The sequence below is a fragment of the Propithecus coquereli genome, unplaced genomic scaffold (assembly GCF_000956105.1).
Source record: "Propithecus coquereli isolate 6110/MARCELLA unplaced genomic scaffold, Pcoq_1.0 Scaffold193, whole genome shotgun sequence".
Lineage (NCBI taxonomy): Eukaryota > Metazoa > Chordata > Mammalia > Primates > Indriidae > Propithecus > Propithecus coquereli.
Genome location: NW_012144190.1, coordinates 1,308,191 through 1,328,325, shown reverse-complemented (window position 1 = coordinate 1,328,325; position 20,135 = coordinate 1,308,191). Strand labels below are relative to the sequence as shown.

The window sequence follows — 20,135 nt, the reverse complement described above, 5'->3', positions numbered from 1 at the left end:
AGGGCAGGGACTGGGCTGACTCAGCTCTGTTTCCCCACTGCCCTGCGCCGGCCTCTCGGCTCCTGGGAGGCGTCAGGAAATGTTTGCTGCGTGAATAAAGGAATGATCGTTATCACTCCTCTTGTTCGAAAATCTTCTGTGCTCCCTAGCGCTAAAAACCAAAGCCGAGCCTGTGTGACCTCTCCCTCTTACTTCTCCTCCACTCACCCCTTCTGCCTTTTCCTCCAATCTCAGAGTTTGCACTGGCTGTTCCCTGCCAGGTACGCTTGTCCTGCCAATCTACAGAGCTCTCTGCCTCACCTTGTGTATGTAGGTCTTTGCATGAATGTGTCCTTCTCCCCAGGCCTTTCCTACCCACCCTACTTCAAAATATGTGACACCCTCCCCAGCCCTCTCTCTGTCACCATCTGGCATACTCTATATGCAACTTATTTTTCTTGTTTTTTTTTTGTCTCTCCCATGAAAACAGATTTTTGTTTTGTTCACTGCAGTCACAAATTACGTGCTCTGTAAGTGTTTGTTGAATGAACGAATGAACGAACACAGGGGTCTTGAGGTCAAGGAGTGTCCAGTGTTTATACAGGGCCTTAAGACCTATGCTGTCTCTCATTCCTGAGGACTGGCTCAGAGATCAGGGGGCAGCAGGGAGACAGCTCAGCTCCCTATCTGGGCCCGGGAGGGAGAGACCTGGCTTTGCCGGCTATGGCCACCTGATGCAGTGTGGTCACAGTGGCCTCTTGTGGCAACAGCTGAGAACAGCACCTTCCCCAGCTCTGAAGTGGCCCCGGTGAGGAAGGCAGTGAGCACACAAGGAGCGCACACCAGCACACTAAACCGGGCTGCTCTTCAAACTGCTCATGTGTACAGTAGTTTCCAACAATAACCACAGGGTGGCAGTATCATCCTTCCCCCCATCGTACAGATGCGCAACCTGCCCAAGGTCACATGGCTCAAGGGGCAGAGCTTGGTCTTAAACTCGGGCAGTCCGGCTCTGGAACGCACGCTGCAAACCTGCGCTGTCGAGCAGAACAGCGCGAGTCACGTGTGGCGACGGAACTGCGGGGAATCTGAATTGAGATGGGCTGTGAGTGTAACTAACATACACACTGGATTTTTGAAAACTTTATACGAAAAAAGAGACATAAAGAACTCAAAGTTCTAAAATATTGAATACATGTTAAAACTATAATGTTTTGCATATAGTGAGTCAAATAAAATTCATCATTAAAATTTCACCACTCTCCCTCCTTTAAAAATATGACTACTAGAAAATTCTTTTAAAAATATATATATTTTTATAATAAAGAGATGGGGGTCTTGCTATGTTGCCAGGCTGGCCTGGAACTCCCGGCCTCAAGCGATCCTCCTGCCTTGGCCTCCCAAAGTGCTGGAACTACAGGCGTGAGCCACTATGCCTAACCAAAAATTTTAAAATCACACATATAGTTTGCATTATATTTTTATTGGATAGTGCTGCTTGAAACCGCAACAGAAATCTAACCCCCCCCCCGCCTCCTCATATGGAGGGACAAACTATTGAACAGAAGAGAAAAAGTCTCTTGCCCAAAGCCACATGGGAATTCAGTGGCACATCTGCAACAAGAACCCAGGTCCCCTGGCTTCCAGCAGTTGGCACAGCAAAAGGATCCAGAGCCCCAGCTCCTTTCCTGATCTGTTGCTGTGAGCCCTTGGGCATGTTACTTCACCTCTCTGGGCCACAAGTTTATCCTTCATAAAATTGGGGTTAAAAATCCATTCCTCACCTCACTGAGCTAATGAAGAAGGAACACTTGGCACAGTGCCTGCCTGGCACACAGACACCATCCCATACAATTCACCTTGATCATCTTGCGCCCCCTACAGCCCATTCTCCTCACAGCAGTTGGAGTAGTTTTTAATTACAGATAATGAAAATTGGATCCACTCCTGGGACCAAAGCCCTCCAAAGACTTACCATCACACCTAGAATAAAATCCAAGCCCTTCTTGCCTCCACAAGAACACGTATGACCACCCTGCCCACGCCTCATTCCATCTCTTTCTAGTCTTTTCCTGCCCACTCTGCTCTGGCCACATGGGACCCCATGCTGTTCCCTGGGCTTGCCTCGCTTACTCCCGCCTTTTAAACACTGGCAGTTCGCTCCGCCTGGAGAGCTCTTCCCCAAGATGCTTTCATGATTTGTTCTTTTGCTCTGTGCAGGTCTCTGCATAATGCTGCCCCTTCCGAGGCCCTTCCTTCCCTAGTTCCTAGGAAAACTCTCTTCCTGTCTCCCTCTTTCCCCTTATCCTGCATTCTAAAAATTCGTAGCATTCAACACTACCTGACATTTATATTTATTTGCTTTTTGTCCATTTCTCCCAGAGTGTGAAGTTCATGAGGGCAGGAGCTTTTGTCTCCTGTTCACTGTCGTGTTCCTAGCACCTAGAGGAGTACTTGACACGGAGGAAGTGCTCAGTAAACGTTTGTTGAATGAATAATTAACCTGATGCTCCATTACCCCACAGGGAAGGCAGGGCATCTGGTCCAGGCCTTCCGGCCCGATATATAAATAATTAAGAAAAAGGAGACTCAAAGAATTCGGATGTCCACACAGTGAGGGCAGGATGGAGAGGCGGGGGTTTGGGAGAACGCTGTGCCCTCGGTTGGGTGGGATGGGAGGAGAGAATCGTGGAAGGCTTCTAGGAGGACCCTGGAAGATTTGAGCAGGATGCTGGGAAGGTGGGGGCATTCCTGACAAGGAGTCAGCCCAGCAAAGCCTGGAGGTGGGACTGAGAACACCAGGTCTCCCCAGGAAGCTTCTGGGCCTCACCTCCAGGACCTACAGGGCAGCAACCCTGAAACCCAGAGCCCCCTGGTGGCCAGACCTTAACACGAACAGCCAAGTCGGCCACCATTTATTGAGCATCTGAACCCTTCTGATCTTCCACTTCCTCCCAACAGTGCTTTGATGGGGAGCAGGGTCGTTTATTCCATTTTTGGAGGAGAAATGGAAGATCAGAGAGGTTAAGTCACCAACCCAGGCTCACACAACTCTGCCTGCAAAGCCCAGGGTTTGGGAAGCCCACTCAGCCCCTCCTCAGCCAAGACAGAGACACCAGGAGGAGTCAGGTGATGGAGGGGCAATTCCGCAATCCCGGAGAGCTCTGGAAGGCACCCTCCCAGCTGGGCGACCTGGGGCCATTTACCCCACCTCAGGCCATAGCCAATGAGGTCGTGGTGGGGATGAAATAACGGGCTGCAGTGCCCGCTGCTGCACTGGGAAGGAAGCATCACGCTGGTAACCGTGAGTGACATGTGCCCATCAAGTCATGTGACCGCAGGCAAACAGGAAACAGCAGCCACTTGGTGTCAAGGAGGGCTAGGTCGACCCTGAGCACGCCCAGAACCCGGCAGAGGCACTAGGCAGGCAGCCCCCTAAGTCCCACTCGATCGGGGACCACAAGTTGTTCGGCTCCCCAACCCCCTCCTGAGAGCTGGGAGTCTGTTACCCCAGCCCCGGAACTGGCCCCGTCCTCCCTCAGTCCCAGTAGCCCACCCCGAGAACCCTCCTCCCTCAGACCCAGACATATGCCCGCTCCCCGCCCCCCCCTTCTGCAGGGTTACAGGTCACTGGCTCCCTGCCCTCCTCCCAACCCCGCACGGAAGGCCAGGGAGAGAAACTCCGCTTTATTCACAGCGCTATGTACAGGCAGCCCCACCCCCGGAGCTCGGATCCCAGCCGGAGGCCTGCGGTCTCTAGAAGGCGGGGATGGCCTCCGAGGCAGGGGGCCGGGCCCGATCCCCAGGCGGCCCCTCCTCGTCCAGCCCCCGGCGGCCCTTGCCGATGGCCAGGCGCGGCCGGCCGCGGTTCAGGCCGTCCAGGAGGGCGCAGGCCTGGCAGAGCGCGCGGCTGGCGAGCGCCCCGCAGCGGGAGCAGGCGCCGGGGCGCGGGGGCAGCGCGGCCGGGGCCAGCGCCAGGCGCTCGGCCGAGTGCACGAGGTCCAGCACCGCCGACGGCCGCGCCGCCTCCAGGCGCTTGAGCAGGTCGCGGGCGTGGCCGCGGAAGGCCTCGGGCGCGTAGACGCACTCCTCGGAGAAGTAGTCGAGGCGGCGGAAGTGCGCGTACAGCACCACCTCCTTCTGCGACGCGAACTGCAGCGGGCGGCAGCGCGGCAGGGCGCCCCCCTCGCCCGGCGAGCCCAGGCCCCCGCCCCGGGCCAGCCGCCCCGTGTCGCCCCGCAGGAAGTTCATGAGCACCGTCTCCGCCATGTCGTCAGCGTTGTGACCTGGTGGGGGAGAGACGGGAGCAAGTGAGGTGCGGAGCGGAGGGCGGAGCCACCTGGGCACCGTAGGGCTGCCAGGACCCAGAGAGAGACGGGGATGGGGACGGCGGGCCATGGACCCCCCCGGGCATCGTAGAGCAGCCAGGTGGAGGCTGGAGATGGACATAGCAAGAACGAGAGGGAGACACACACAAACTCTCCTGGAGCAACTTGGGGGTACCCTCATTTGCCACCCAGCTACTGCATCCCACATCCTGTGCTAGTTGCCCCTACACATAGGGAGTAAAAGTGCTTTATGCTGCTAATTAATACCTTCTCAGCCTCTGTTAAAGCTGTAAAACTGTAATTCAAACTGTGCACAAAAGTCAAAATGGCATTTAACGGAGATCTCAAGATAGCTGGTGTAGGCAGGCTGCTCTCCCCCAGCCCCTAGGGTGTCCATGTGCTAATCCTGGGAACCTGCGAACACGTCTGGTTACAGGGCAAAGGGGAATTGAAGTTGCAGGTGGGGTTAGGGTTGCTAACCAGCCGACTTTAACCTGGGGGAGGATCCTGGACCATCCAGGGGGACTCAATCTAATCACTTCTAATCCTTGACGTGGAAGAGGGAGGCAGAAGAGTCAGAGTTGGGGTAGTGAGGACAGAAGTAAGGTCAGAGCAAGGCAAAATGAGGACTCAACCTGCCATTCTTGCCTTTGAAAGAGGAGGAAGGGGCCACGAGCCAGGGAACGTGGGCGGCCTCTAGAGGCTGGAAAAGGGAAGGAAATGGATCCCCCGTCCCGCTTCCCAGTGCAGCCCTGCTGACACCTGGGTTTTAGTCCAGCGAGACTCTTGCTGGACCTCTAAGTTCCTGAACTGCAAGATGATAAATTTGTGTTAAGCCGTGAAACTTGTAGTAATTTGCTATAGCAGCCACAGAAAAGCAATGGTTCTTGACACAGTGTCTCTGACAAAACAGGCTGCAGTGTTCTTTTAAAAATTTATTTCAGCATATTATCTTTTTTTTTTTTCTGACTGCAGTGTTTCTGTGTCATCTTTGTTTAGAAAGACCAGTGAGAAATATTTACACATAAAGTCACCATCATTGAAGCGAAATCTGTATTTGTCCTGTGTCTTGTCAAGTTATATTTGAGACTGTACCAGTGGTTCACAACCTGGGGTGATTTTCTCCTCCTTCCCTAACCCCAGAGACATTTGGCAATGTCTGGAGACATTTTTGGCTGTGATGGCGGGGGCGGGGGCCGGGGGTTGCTACAAGCATCACTGGGTAGAGGCCAGGGATGCTACTAAAACCCTACAATGCACAGGATAGCCTCCGAACAACAAATTACTTGGCCTCAAATGTTAATAGGGCTGAAGTTGAGAAACCCCCAGTGTACATAGTAAAACCCAGCAAGAACTTTGCTCTAATTTTGTTTGTGGTAATAGTGACCCTCCAAAGGCCTGTGACCTTGAGACCAGCTATGTGTGCCACTGGAAACTACATCCAGTTAAGTGTTTATCGTCCAAGAGTTGTGTCTGCTGACTTAAAGTTGTAAGCCACGTTAATTACAGGAGGCTGGATTTGCTCCTCACCTTGTCATTACAAACCCACTTAAGAGCTCCCTGATTTTGTAATAATTATTACAATAACTATTATAATATGCCTTTAAAAATAGAGTGTATAAACAAAGGGTAAAAATCACTTTATAAGTTAGGGATTTTTCTGAAGCCTTCATTATTTTTGTAAGTACAATTAATAAGTGATTCTAATAAATTAACTTTAAAACCCAAGGCAACCTCATTGCTCCATACAGACTGCTCTTGTGCAGAAAGGATTAGTCTTCCTGTTCTCCACCAGAGGAAGCTAAGGCTCAGAGATCTGGGATTTGTCCAAGGTTACACCAGTGACTGAAGCTTGGGTGCTCTCCCCGGAGTCCGTGCCCTAGCACGGTGGGAGAAGAGAGTCCCAGAGGTACCTTTGTCTTCATATTCCTCGAATGTGTTGATTCTGTCCTTCTGTTTCCTACAACCATCACTTCTCACCTAGACGACTACAGCTGTCTCCCTCCTAACTGGTGTCTTTGGCTATGTCCTTGCCCCTCCTAGGTTCTTTACCATGGCCAGGGTGAGCCTGTCAAAGTTCTATTCCTTTGAAACTCTTCACTTCATGTCACTTTCACTGGTTCCCCCACTGCCCAAAGGGTAAGGTGTGAATTCATCCACCTCTAGCCTCACCTCCCTTTGCTCTCTGGGCTCCAGCCACATTGGCCTACCTGGGGCATCTCAAACTGGCTTTTGCACAAGCCAACAACCACCCCACCCCACCCCATACCCCTGTGCACCTCTTCACCTTGAGCTCTCAGATCTCAAAGACTTTCCTGACTCCCTCCCACCATGTCACAAGGTTCTCTCTTTGCACACATAGTCCATGTAATTTTCTTTAGTAACACTTAGGAGCATTTTTTTTTTTTGAGACAGAGTCTCACTCTGTTGCCCGGACTAGAGTGCCGTGGCATCAGCCTAGCTCACAGCAACCTCAAACTGCTGGGTTCAAGCAATCCTTCTGCCTCAGCCTCCAGAGTAGCTGGGACTATAGGCATGCGCCACCATGCCCGGCTAATTTTTTCTATATATATTTTTAGTTGTCCAGATAATTTTCTTTCTATTTTTTTAGTAGAGATGGGGTCTTGCTCTTGCTCAGGCTGGTCTCGAACTCCTGAGCTCAAACAATCCACCCGTCTCAGCCTCCCAGAGTGCTAGGATTACAGGCGTGAGCCACCACGCCTGGCCACTTAGGAGCATTTATAATTTTATATTTGAGAACCACACAAAGGTAGGAACTTGTACATAACTGTATACTCAGCCCTAGCCTGGCAATGATGACAATAGCACATATAAAATATATTATGTAATACATAATAATAGATAACACACAGATATATATACTTTACTCCTACTAACTCATCTAATGGTCATAACAAGTCTCTGACCTGGCACCATTAATGGTCCCTGGTGTAGGGATGGGGAAACAGGAGTACGGAGAGATTAAGAGCTTTGTTATGGCCACAGTTTGGATCTGGCATGTAGTAGGAACTCAGCAGCTGTTCGTTGAAGGAATGGATGAGAGAGAGAATAAAAACGAATTATCAAAGAGAGGAGGAGAGGCCAACAAAAGGAGTTAAGAGGCAGAGATCCTTTTCAGAGATAGAGATGGAGTCTGACAGATGGACCGTGAGAGGCCAAGAATATTAGAAACAAGTAAAAATAAGTAAAGAACCAAAGATCTAATCCCCAGAGACTTTTACCTCCCAACCACTTTGCCAATCTGTAAAGACCAAGACGGTGGCCAAGACCCAAGCCTTTGTGACACCCTGCGCAGCCCGGTTTTCTCCCCAGTGTCGTGAGCCCCAAACAGGAGCACGCGCACATCCCTAGCTGCTCACTGGGCTCCTCCTCGTAAGTCACGCCCATGGTCGCCTTTCCCACTTTCAGGGCATGCGCCCAAGTCCCCCTTTGGGGCCCCGCCCCCGGCCTGCGCACTCCCGCCGCGCCCCGCGCCTGCGCTCACCCGTCACAATGTGCGTGGCTCCCACGAGGCGCGCCCCTTCCTCCAGCGCTCGGCGCCGCAGCACCCCGCAGAAGGTACAGCAGGAGCGGCTGCGGCCCAAGCCGGCCGTGCTGCGGGCCACGGCGTCCATCGTCCAGCCCCCGAAGAGGTCTGCGTAGGCCACGACGGTGAGCGGCAGCTCCCAGCGCGCTGCCTGGCGCTGCACAGCCGCCAGCGCCGCGTCCCGGTAGCCGCCAATGCCCTCGTCCACAGCCACGAGCTGCAGCGAGATGTCCAGGCGCGGCGCGAGCTCGCGCAACACGTGCGCGAGCACGGTGGAGTCCTTGCCACCCGAGGCGCCCACGGCCACCACTGCACCCGGAGGCAGCAGGCGGCCCGCGAGCACCGTGTGCAGCACCTCGGCCTCGAAGGTGGCGCAGAAGCAGGCGCCACACAGCGCGTGTCCCGAGCGCGGGCGGCGGAGGGCAGCTCGTGCCGTGTGGCAGGAGGTGCACGGTGGGGCGGGCATCGCGGGAGGCGTCGGCTTCTCCTAGAGCGGGAGAGAGGGGAGTGGGTTACATGTGGATTCCGGATTGCGGGGTCTTTGCCTGAGAGGCTGCCTGATAGCACCCCTGCCGGGAATAGGCCAGGGGCAGGTGTGTGCGGGCAGAGTAGCTTATTCTGGAGCTGGGGACAGGAGAGTTGTACATGGTTCTGGTGACTGAGGGCCACTTCGTCCAGAAAGCCTTCTTGGGTTGAACTCGGTATGCACCCAAAAGAGAAGGAACTTAAGGAATTGGTTTTGGAGGAAAGAGAGGAAGAGACAGCCAGGTTATACCTGGAATTAGGTTGTGTCCTGTCCATGGGATGGGGTGTCTGTTAAGGACCAGTTGCATGGCCTCCAGGGAGGCCACCCATGTTACACCCCTGATCAGAGGGACAGGGTGGGTATCATTGACCTGGGCCTCCAGGGATGTTGAGAGAGCTTGGGACAAGAGGGGCCAGTGACTCTAAACACAGAGGCCAGGGGACTGCAGCTCTGTTCAGGGGAAGGGGGATAAACAGGAAAGACCAATTGGATTTCACTTTACCCCTAAAGACACTGTCTCTAGAAATGGGTCCCGATTGCATCCTCTGAAAGGCAAGGTGACTGCCAGGGACACATAGAGGCAGCCTGAATCACACCTCTCGGGAGACCAGCTGGGGTTGCACCTGTTTTGGAGGTGAGGGGTGTGGGCCTGTAGGATTGGATTCAACCCTGCTCTGGGATCAGAATCCCCACAGGCTTCTGTGGCCTCATCAAGACATGGATCAACCCACCCTTGACCCCGATCTCTTCTCCTTTCCCACCTTGCCCCTCCCCACTCAGCCAGGACTCCAACCTTCCAGCCACACACACACACCCTCCTTGGTCCCAGGTGCCTAGTGAAGCCATGAAAATTTACCAGGCTCAGTCCCCCCTCCTCAAGCCACCATCATCTCCAGCCTGGACTACTGCAGTAGCCTTCTTGTCATTCAGAACAGGCTGCTTCTAGAATTTATCACAATGTGTGGATTTTATGTGACTCTATATTTACTGTCTAATTTCCATAAGGGCAGGGACAGTCACATTTCTAATAGGCATCTCAAAACCCAAATTCCTGATTCCTCTTAACAAAACAGGTTTCTCCTGGAGTAAAGGGCAGCTCCGTCCTTCCAGCTGCTCAGGCCAGAAGCCTGAGGTCCGGGATCCTGGACTGTTGTCTCTCCCAACAAAAGTCGTCACTCTCCCAGTGGATGACCAAATCACAATGTCACATCTGGACCTTTTCTCCAAATACCCTACTCAGGCTTCCTCAGACCTCAAACTCCAGGTGTCCAAACAGAATGAAGTAAATCCTGTTTGACTGTAGCTTCAAAATAGCCAATCACTTCTCACTATCTCCACGGTCGCCACCCTAGTCTGGGCCGTCTCTCTCTGGGACTCTTGCAGGGGGCTCCTCACTGGTCTCCCTGTCCCCACGTCCCCTCCTCTTCACACTCTTCTCCACTTAACAGCCAGTGGGATCCTGCCCAGTATCTTCTTGCCATCCTCCCGTGGATCTCGTCTCACTTCAGTCCCTGCTAATGGCTGATGAGGTCCTACGTGATCTGGCTCCTTTTTCCTCTGACCTCATCTCCTCGCACTCTGCTTCAGCCACACTGGCTTCTACTGTCTGTCAAACGCCTGAGGAACACGTCTGCCTCCAGGTGTTTGCACTGGCTGTTCTCTCTGTCACTGAGCCCAGCAAGCAGCCCTCAGGACTCACACTGAGCAACACCCCTTGAAATCTCTTCTCCCTTGGCTTCTGGCTCAATCCTCTGTCTGAGTTCCTGAATATTCTTCTGCTCACATCTCTCTGGGAGGGCATCTTCATGTCCTCAGGTCCTGCCCGACACCCTTCTTCCCGTTCTCCCTGTGGGCGCCTCTAAGTCATGATATTCAGATGTCCATCAAGGCTGGTCCTCCAAACGGCCCACTGAAGATCCCCTCTGGGGCACCTTTCAGACCCTCAGACACTAAGTGCCCAGACAACTTATGCCTCACAATGCAGAAACCTGTCCTTGCCCAGCTGTCCCCTGTCTTCTGAGAGTAGCCACCACCACCCAGCACTTCTGCAGGACAGGGCATAAGGTCACCTTGGACTCATGTCACCCTCTAGATCTAGTCACCCAGTCCTGGGGGTCCACATCCTGTGGAAGGGAGACCCTGGCAGCAGATGCGGTTGCACAAGTTGGCGGAGCCTCATGGGCCATGATGTGGAATTTCAGTTTTATTCACAGGGAGACAGGAGCCATGGAAGGTTTTTGAGCAGAGAAGGGAAATCATCTCACATAGGTTTCAAAAGGATTCCTTTGGCTGCTGTGTGGGAAGGACTGTCAGTGGCAAGGGCAGAAGCCGGGAGGCCAGTGAGGAGGCTATGGCGGTGCTCAGCGAGATGGTGGAGGACTGGACGGGGTGGTGGCAGTGGACGTGGGAAGAAATGAAATCCTGGGTCTGTTTTGAAGGTGGAGTCCATAGGACTTGCACAAGACTTGGATTGGAGTGGAGCGTGGGGTGATGATAAAAGAGGGAGATTAAGGATAATTTTGAGGTTTTGGCCTGAGCCCCTGGGAGGATGTTGGGGCTATTTAGTGAGGGGAAAAGACCAGGAACTCCATTTGGACCTGTTACCAGGATTGAAGTGCCTTCCCCTCAAAGACTTTATGGACCCCAAACTGGGTCGGGCGCCTCCGCTGGGCTCCCAGAGCTGCTTGTATGCCTCCATCCCAGTCCTGATCCTGACTTGGCTGTCACTCCCACCGAGCTTCTTAAAGGAAGGTATAGGGTTGGCCTTGTTCCCGCTCCCCAAACCCGCCGCCTTGCACAGAGTCGGTGCTCAGTAAATATCTACAGGATGGGAGGGAATAATAAAAGCTCCCAGAAGCCAGGCCGCGGACCCCAGGGATGCCTCTGGATTGCAGCTTTGTCAGAAAGATGGATAAGGTGTGACATGGGGACAGGGGCCGGCAGATGGGCTTATCCTTACGTGGGGGGAAGGAGCTGGAAGGGCAAGAGATAGGCCGGACCGCAGTGTCCAGAGTAGGGATCCTGGCCAGAAGGCCTCTGGGTCACAGGACTGGGAAATCACAGAGGCGAGTGTCACCATCCACGGGCCGATCCGACGCAGGAGAAAATACTCACCGGAGCAGAACGCGGTGCTCAGACGTCCAGAGGGCCTGCCACGCGGAAGCTCTGCACGGAAGTGACTTAGAGACTACGACTCCCACAAGGCCTTGGGGCTGCCTTACGTACGGCTTCCAGAACATCACGCAGCAGCTCCTCCAGAAGCTCCTGTTGCTCCGAGGCCGGCTTGGCCTACAACTCCCAGCAACTGCTGCGGCCCCTCCTCGTGTTCTGCCTACAGCTCCCCAAATGCACTGCTATGTTTCCTTTCTGCGCCTGCGCACGGGAGCAGCGGAGCTCCGTGTACGGTGGTTGCTATGGCAGCGCGCCGTGTCCCGTGTGTGTGTGTGTGTGTGTGTGTGTGTGTGTGTGTGTCTCTCGCTCCTCTCCTACCAACCCCCCCTCCCCCCAGCATCTGCTGGATAGGCGAAGTGGCTGTAGTCTGATTTCCTGGTTTGGGGGGATTATTATATGGTTTTAAAGGCATTACAGAGCATAATTTTTCTACCTTGAGGTAGAAAGGGGTTGCAGGTGGGAATTAAAGGTAGGGGCGCAGGGGTTGGTCGCGAGCGTAAAATGGGGAGATGGCGCACGCGCAGGACAGAGATTCCGCGGGTGCAGGTCGAATTGGGAGAGGGAGCGGGGTGCAGGCTGAGGGTCTCTGCGTGTGCATCAGCTGTCAACGGTATTGGAGGGGGTGTCTGCACGTGCCATTGGTCCTGGGTAGTGAGTGCGACTGAGATCCACTGCGCAGATGCCGGGCAGTGAAACGGGTACCCACCCACTCCTCTCACGTGGTGCTGGAGGTGGAATTCGAAGGATAAAGGGCAGGTGAGAGAGTCCTGACGATCCGGGGACCCTAGGGACCCCAGAGACCCCGACTTTCAAGACTGAAGAATCTGAATCTCAGACCTCTGATACTCAGTATTCTCTGGGCCTAGGGTCATGGAACCTCCAGAGTTCCAGTGAACCAGGGGTCTGGAGACCCACACCCTCCAGATGGAAGGATCCAAAGGTTCAGACTCTTCCCCCTAACCCAGGAGCTTAGAGGCCCAGAGACTCAGACCCTTGAGACCAAGGGAGTTTAAAGACGCAGACCCCTGGGGCCCAAGCAGCTGAGAGAACCAGTACCCTAGAGACAACCTTCCCCACCTCCAAGTCACAGGGATCTGGATACCCTCACCTTTCCCCCAAAGCCCAAGGGCCTTGGCGACCCTGGAGACTCAAGTATCAGGACCCAAGGAGTCCAAGGATTCAGATACCCAGGAGCCTGGATATCCAGGGCTAAGCAACTGAGACCCTTGAGGGTCTCCAAACCTAGTTCCCCACAAAACCAGGGTTCAAAGTTTCTGAAGATGAAGGAACCAGAGCCTCAGAGAGTCAAAGGCTGAGATGTACAGCACCCCAAGGCAAGATCATGTGAGAGGGAAGCCACACCCATTTTTCCCCAAACCGTGATGCCTTCCTTTCCGCTTAGATGACCTCCATGAGGTCACTGTTAAGTGTCATCATGGGCCAGTTCTGTCCATTTGTGCTCATTGGTTCCTTTGTTGAATTTATCTCGTGAGGACTCCTTGTGCCAGGATGGCCCTGGGCTAGGTTTCGGTGACACAAATGAATCAGACCTGGTCACTTCCTTCTGAACTCTGCCTCCTGATGGGGGAGATGGGGACACACTCCAGGATGACTGAAAGTCAGCTGGTTTCTCCAAGATCTGCTAAATATTCTATTTAATAAGTACAAATCATACCTAGAAAGGTCTTATGAGAAAACAGTTTAAAAAGCCTTTCCTGAAATACAACAGTGAGTAAAATAAGAGTTAACAGATGCTTCTTGCTCTAGTAATTTTAGTTCTTAAAACTGATGGCCGCTTCCCTGTGAGTCCCTGACACTCCCATTCTCAACGTCTCTACATGCGGCCCACCAGATACTCTCCTGGGATCATTATCCCTCTAGGTCCCCACTGGGATCCTCAATCTTAGACCCAGGTCTTTCCTGTAGTCTGACTGTCCTTACACAAGCAGGGACAGCCAAACATCCAGAAAAGTCCCTGAAGATGAACCGAGAGGCAGAGAGGAGGAGCGAAGCCCACCGATGAGACTGTCTGCTTGTTCCTCAAGTTCTTTTATCTCAGGCAAGTCAGACCTTTCCACCAGCTCACGTTACACGGCTGCCCTCCTGGCCCGAGGACTGGGCTCCCTGCTTGTGGGATCAGACCCCTCAGCAGAGCTGGGTAACATTTGAACTCAGGACCCGACCCTGAGCACCCTGCAGCACCACTGAAAGCCCAATCCCGGTTGCCTGGGGCTCACCAGGTCTGTTCTGTCTTGGGAGGATAGGTATCCTCTTGTGTACTGAGGCTTCTTCACCTGCACCCCAGAAACATTGTTTCAAGGTAAGGCTGGAAGGAGGAGACAGTTCAGTGTATCATAGCAAATAAAGGATCTGGGCAATCCTTCATTTCTAGGTCTTCACCCCACAATCCCAGGGATGTGGCATCAGCTACCCTAGTGTGTGGTGTTTTCTGGAGCCTGCTTGGTCATAGAAAACCATCCAGCTCAATGTTTCCTGTGAGTTTGGCGGGGCCAGGACTCCCAGGACACTGAACACAATAGGGAGGGAATCCAAGGACTTGGGATACTTAGTGCCTGGTTCCTGGGGCCCACACTGAGGAGAGGGGACAGGAAGGATTCCAGAACCCACTTTCTTTGCTGTTTGTGTGGCTGGAGAAGGAGGGAGGGCCACCACCCCTTCCAACCCTTACCGCTGAAGCAGGAACTGTTGCGTTTCTGTCCTAGACACTCCATTCCTTGGGCAGCATTGCCTTTCGAGAAAATAGTGGAGGTATCTCTTCTCTCTGGGGCTAGTTGGGAATAAGGTCCCTGCCAATCCACAGCAGAGCTGGACTCCCGGGCTCACAAGACGGGAAGGGTGAGATTCGACATCACTCTCCCACAGTCAGGTTTCTGCCCACAAACCCCCGATGCAACCATAATCAACCCAGGAGTGCCACTGAAATTATCAGGTGTCTTCTGTTTCTGTTTGATAGTAGCTAAGGGAGAGATGGGTGTCTCAGCTCAGCCTCCTGCTCTCTCTGTCTCTCACCCAGCCCTGAAGACCCTGAGCAATGGCATGTCCCTGACTGTCAGGGGGGCCAGTCCCTGCGCCTGGTCTGTGTGGCTGACAGCAACCCCCCTGCCACACTGAGCTGGTCCCAGAAGAGAAAAGCCCTGAATCCTTCCCAGCTCTCAGCACCCAGGGTCCTGGAGGTGCCCCATGTAGAGGATGGAGATGCAGGTGCTGGAGTGGGCAGCGTGGTCAGGTGTTCGGGCTTTGTGAGGGGCTGAGGCCTGGGGACGGAACCTCACCTCCTCTCCTCTTCCCCAGGGGGCTCCTCTGGCTGCAGATGTGTCACTGTGGAGCAGGAGGGCTCCTGGGTCCTGGTCCTCACCCTGATCAGGGGCCCTCATGCGGGCTGGTTTCCTCCTCACCTATGGCCTCACCTGCATCTACTGCAGCAGGTGAACAGACCTGCCTGTCTCTAGTATAGCACAGCAATATGTCCCTGAGTTCTAGGTGGGGCTGAGCTGTCCTGACCCACCAGGAGTCAGAATTAAACTGTGATCTGGTGATCTGAGACCCGTGTTGGCTGCGCAGGTGCGGAGCCCCCGGGGTAGCTGGGCGAGGGGACCTGACTGAGCCCTTCCTTCTGAGGTGTGGATACTGAGCCCTGAGGACAGACATGTCAGCTGCTCTCTGGAAACTGTCCACTCACACCCCACTGACTGCTGCTTTTTGTCCTGCCTGTCCCTCTCCCCATGTGTGCACCGCCCCCTCCCCTGCCCATCCCTGTTCCTTCCTGTCCCCTGTCCCAGCCCTCTGATGAGGCGATGAGATTTCAGGAACTTGTCCTCCCACCCTCAAAAGTTACCGTGTTAACACTATACAGTTTTCATTCAAAACTTTCTTCCTATTGTACACTAGATTTGTTCTCTTTCTCCCCTAAATCTGAGCTTTGAATTTCTGCGTTTGTATCGCCTACTGTGAGCGAAGTTCGGCCCAACGTTTTCAGGGGTTACAAAGGTGAATGAGGGTCCTGCTGCGCTGAGTGATGGGAGTCCCCGTCCACAACATACAGGATGATAAGTGGCCCCAGACTCCTGCTCACTCTCCTGGTTCCCTCCAGCTGCTCCTCCTGCCCGCTCTCCCCAGGGCAGCCAGAGTGGACATCCGAAAACACGGATGACCGTGTCGCCTCCAGCTCTCATGCTTGCAGCCCTTCAGTGGCTCCTATTTCTCGTGGAAATATTGTGAAAGTAGGAAATATGGCCCCTGAGACCTTGCTTAGTCTATCTGTCCCCTTACTGCCTGTATTTGTTGGGTTTCTCCAGGGAAACAGAACCAACAGGACACACACAGACACACACAGACACACACACACACACACACACACACACACACATACACAGAAATTTATTATGAGGGGTTGATTGACACAAATCTTGGAGGCCAAGAAGTCTCACAGTCTGCGGTTTGTGAGCTGGGTGAGCCTGCGAATGGGCAAATGGCTCTAGTTGTCAGGTCAAAGAGATCCTATGTCATCCCAAAAGGAATTTTAGGAAGAGAGAGGTATTGGGGATGGAGCTTTCCTGGATCCTTTGCACAGCACTGTACACTCTCTTGGCTACCTGTGTCCACCTGTGTCACCAATGCAGGTGTCAGGACTCAATACTTCTCTGCTCCCTGATGCCCAGCCAGTGTCCCCAACACTATCCTTGCTGCCCAGCAGTTAACAGATATCATGCCTCTCCAGGGCAGTGACCTGACAAATCAGGGACAGTGTGCGGAGCTGCAGTAGCACCTGGCCCTACACTGACCCTCAGAGCATCGTGGCTGCAGCTTCAACTTCCCCCTTCTTTTGTGTCACCTCAAAGCAAATGGGGAAGGGAGTTCTGGGAAATGTGGTTCCAGCCCGGTCACGTGACGGAGAACAAAGCCTTCACAAGTGTCTTCACCAAAGCCTGCCAATTACTGTTTAAAAGTAATCCTTTAAATACAGCAGGTAGGAAAATTAGACTAATAAACTTCCAACATTACCTTTTCCATATTGGCTGTGATTTGTGTGGGCTACTGTTTCCATTACCTACTGCTGCACGTCAAACCACCTCCAAATTCAGTGGGCAAGTAGTCACTTTACTACATCTGTGGTGCTGTAAATTGGCTGGAGCCCAGATAGGCAACTTTCTTACTAGTTTTTCTTTGGGCTCGTCCGGGCGGTTGCACTGAGATGGTGGCCTGAACTGGGGCCGGATGTCTGGAACCTCAGTGCTCCTGCACGCAGCATCTCTCTGCTTCAGAGCACCGCGAGTTGCTCACACAGAAGCCCAGGGATCCATGCAGTGGAGTGGAAGCTGCAAGATCTCTTTACTGTCTGAGCCACAGAAGTCTCTGAACACCTTTTTCTCTATTTTTTATTGGTCAAAGCGTCATGAGTCCAATTCAGAGTCAAGAAAAGATGATAACAGTAATAATAAACTCCATCTCGTAATGCCAGAAGTGCCACGTTCGTGTAGGGAGGGGTGGGCTTGCTTGGGGTTGTCTTTGGAGACAACTTCCTACAGTTACTCAGCTGTCTGAGTGTCAGATGCCTCTTCTCCCTGACCAAGGGGACTGCCTCAGTCAGTCAGGGATGTCGGGAGGATGAAATGGGAACATGTTTGTAGAGGGACAGCACAGGGCTTCAACATTCCGATCTTGGACTGCTGGCAACGGCCTGGCATTGTCCATGGGACATTGCTGAGGGGAGACAGAAGCACAAGGCACAAAAACAGAAGTCTGTCCCTCTCCTGTGTGCCTCCTCCCAGGTGGACCTACACTCTCTCCAGGACATCTGACATGTTGACTGTCTGACTCCAACCTACGGCCCCTGTTGTCTGTGGTCAGGGCCCTCCGTGGAGCTGCAGACGTCTCCAAAGTCAGGGCTCAACTCCACATCACCACCACAGACAGCGCCACCGCGGACACTGCCCCCAGGGACAGCACCATCACCCTTTCCTGGACAGCCCCAGGAGCCAGTCTGTCCCATGCAGAAGGACGCCGCCTATGGGTGGTGCCCTGATCTCCGCTGGGGCAGAGGTGGGGTTGGTTTCATACCTCCCAGAACTTGGTAGCTGCCTGAGGGTCTGCAGGGCAGTGGGAGGGTGAGAGGGATGGGAACACGGCTCCTGAGAGGCCAGGGGTTCCGGGTTCCAGGGTCTTCACATCCACGATGACTGCCTGAGAGTTCCTACTGTGTCTGCTCTGCCCGTTCCTTCCTGAGAATCACCTTCCATGCCAGAAGAGCAAGATCCACACCTCCACCCCCAGTCTGTGCCCCCCCGTCACAGCCACCTACCCTCTGACATTGGAAATGTCAGGTGACTTGTCTGTCTCCCAACCACATGCTGCTCTGTTCAAAGGCAAGGACTGGGTCTGTCCTATTCAGCCCTTTCCTGGAAATTTCAAGGCACAGCATGGATGCTCACTTCCTGGCTGCAGAGTGAATGAATGAATGCACTCATGAATGAATGAATGTCTTCCTCAGCTCATGGAAGGGATTTGACAATTCTTCCCTCTCGAATGAACATGAGCTTCCTCTTTTCCAGCCCGATCAATCCTGGACAGACAAGGTCGATGAAGTGTCTCCCTGGGTACACAGCAGAGCATGAGACAGGACCCCTGTGTGATTTTGGAAATTCACTTGCTATCTTAGTCCATTCCTATTGCAATGACAAAATACCATAAACTGGGTGGCTTATAATAAATGTAAATTTATTTCTCACAGTTCTGGAGGCTGAGAAGTCCAAGACCAAGTTTCCGGCAGCTCTGGTGCCTGATGAGGGCCTCTTTTTCTCATAGATGATGCCTTTTAGTTGTGTCCCCACATGCTGGAAGGGGTGAACACACTCCCTGAGGTCTCTTTTTATAAGGGCACAAATTCCAATATGAGGGCTCCACCATCGTGACCTAATCACCACCAAAGGACCCCCACCTCCTCATACCATCACCTTGGAGGTTAGGATTTCAACGTACACATCTTGCAGTGACACAAACATTCAGATCATAGCACTCGATATTCTGAAACCTGGTGTCCTCGTCTACAAATTGAGGGGGCGGGGCTCCAGGGCCTCCCAGGTCTTCTGGGTCCTAAGTTGGTCATAAATACCCGTTCTACGCTCAGTTAGATTCTCTGTGGCTTTCCTCTGTCTCTCCTTTGTATTCTTCTTCTTTTCTTTGCAACTTGGGACTTTCAGAAACAGATGGGCCATGGCTCAGCCCTTCTGACCATTGAGATGCTGCAACTGCCCCTGTTGGGAGACAGCGATTAGGCAAGGGTGAGGGGCCCAGGAAGGGGAAGCGGCTGCAGGGTGAGATACCAGCTGAAAATGCAAGCATTGGTGGTGGGGGCGGGCGGGCTATGCTTGCCCAAGCTCTGCACCTCCCCTTCTCAATTACCAAAGCTGGTCTACTCCAGTTATAGACAATGCGGCTCTCACATGGCACAGGCGGATCTGTGAAGGCGAGTGCGAGAAAGTAGGCTGTAATTTTCTATGTAACAACCTCTTCAGAAAAAGGTGTGCAAAGTCATAGTGTTCAAGGCAGCACGCTCAGATGACAAAAATACATAGAAAAGCAAGAGGCAACGAGCATTACAGTGAAGATAGGGGCTCCTTCGGGAGGGAGTGGGGTGTGGCCCACAGGAAAGGGGAACACTTGGGGTGCTGGTGATGTTCTACATTTTGTTTAAACCACTAAGTCGGTTTTGGGGGGACACTTTTATCTGCGTGTGTTATATTTCCTTGAAGAAATGTTTCAAGAAAAACTGACCTGGGTCAAGGGAAGCTCCCCCTACTTCCTCCAGCCCCAGAAACACAGTTGAAAATCATCTTGTGTTGAATTCGGGTGTGTGTTTCTTCTTGTACATAATCCTGACCATCCCGGAGTGGGCAGCCCCAAGGCAGGCGTCACCAGGACACCCCTGGGAGCAGAACCTGCAGCAGGAAAGCCCTGCGGGCCGGGCCACCCGGCCTGCTCTGGAGGAAGGAGGCCTTGTGAGATAACGAGGGTGGTGAAATCTGACCTGATGCCCAGGCTGCCTTGAGGAAAGGAGAAGTTTCTACCCCTTTCGAAATCTGCCCTTCGTCTCAGACTTTCCTCCCCACCAAACCTCACTGTACAATAACAACAGCCTCCGTCTCCCAGGCCTCCTCTGTGTCCTTGGCATGTATTAACTTCTGTGTCCTTGGCATGCATTAACGCACGGAATCCTCACCTCACAGCCCCATGTCCCTGCGCTCAGTCCTCCTGACACTGCACCTCCATACTAGGGAGGAGCCATCCCCACCCTGCCTGCACATCACCCACTGAATCTCCTGTCACGGGGAGCTCAGAGGTTGGGAGACTTATTTTCTGCCACTGGACAGTGAATCTATTAGGACAGGATCTGGCTCTGCTGTGCTGACCTCGATGTGCAGAGAGGGGACGGCCACATGTGGTTGCTGATGGGGGAGGAGGCTGCTGCTCCCCCCTCCTGGGCCACCCGCATCACCATGGCCCTGAGTCCCACCCCTGACCTCCATGAACACCCTCAGCCTGAGACTCAAGGGTCTGGACAGATGGG

The 20,135-nt window shown here is 53.4% G+C and overlaps 1 protein-coding gene across 1 annotated transcript; it reads right to left on the bottom strand.

The window, feature by feature from the left end:
• Positions 1-3,504: 3,504 nt before the first annotated feature.
• On the bottom strand, positions 3,505-11,533 carry CTU1 (cytosolic thiouridylase subunit 1). Its single transcript, XM_012643111.1, has 3 exons — positions 11,495-11,533; positions 7,813-8,341; positions 3,505-4,265 (listed from the first exon to the last, which is right to left on the bottom strand). Exons 2-3 carry the CDS (start codon positions 8,318-8,320, stop codon positions 3,736-3,738), a joined length of 1,038 nt encoding a protein of 345 aa, XP_012498565.1. The 5' UTR covers positions 8,321-8,341; positions 11,495-11,533; the 3' UTR covers positions 3,505-3,735.
• Between the last annotated feature and the right edge of the window lie 8,602 nt (positions 11,534-20,135).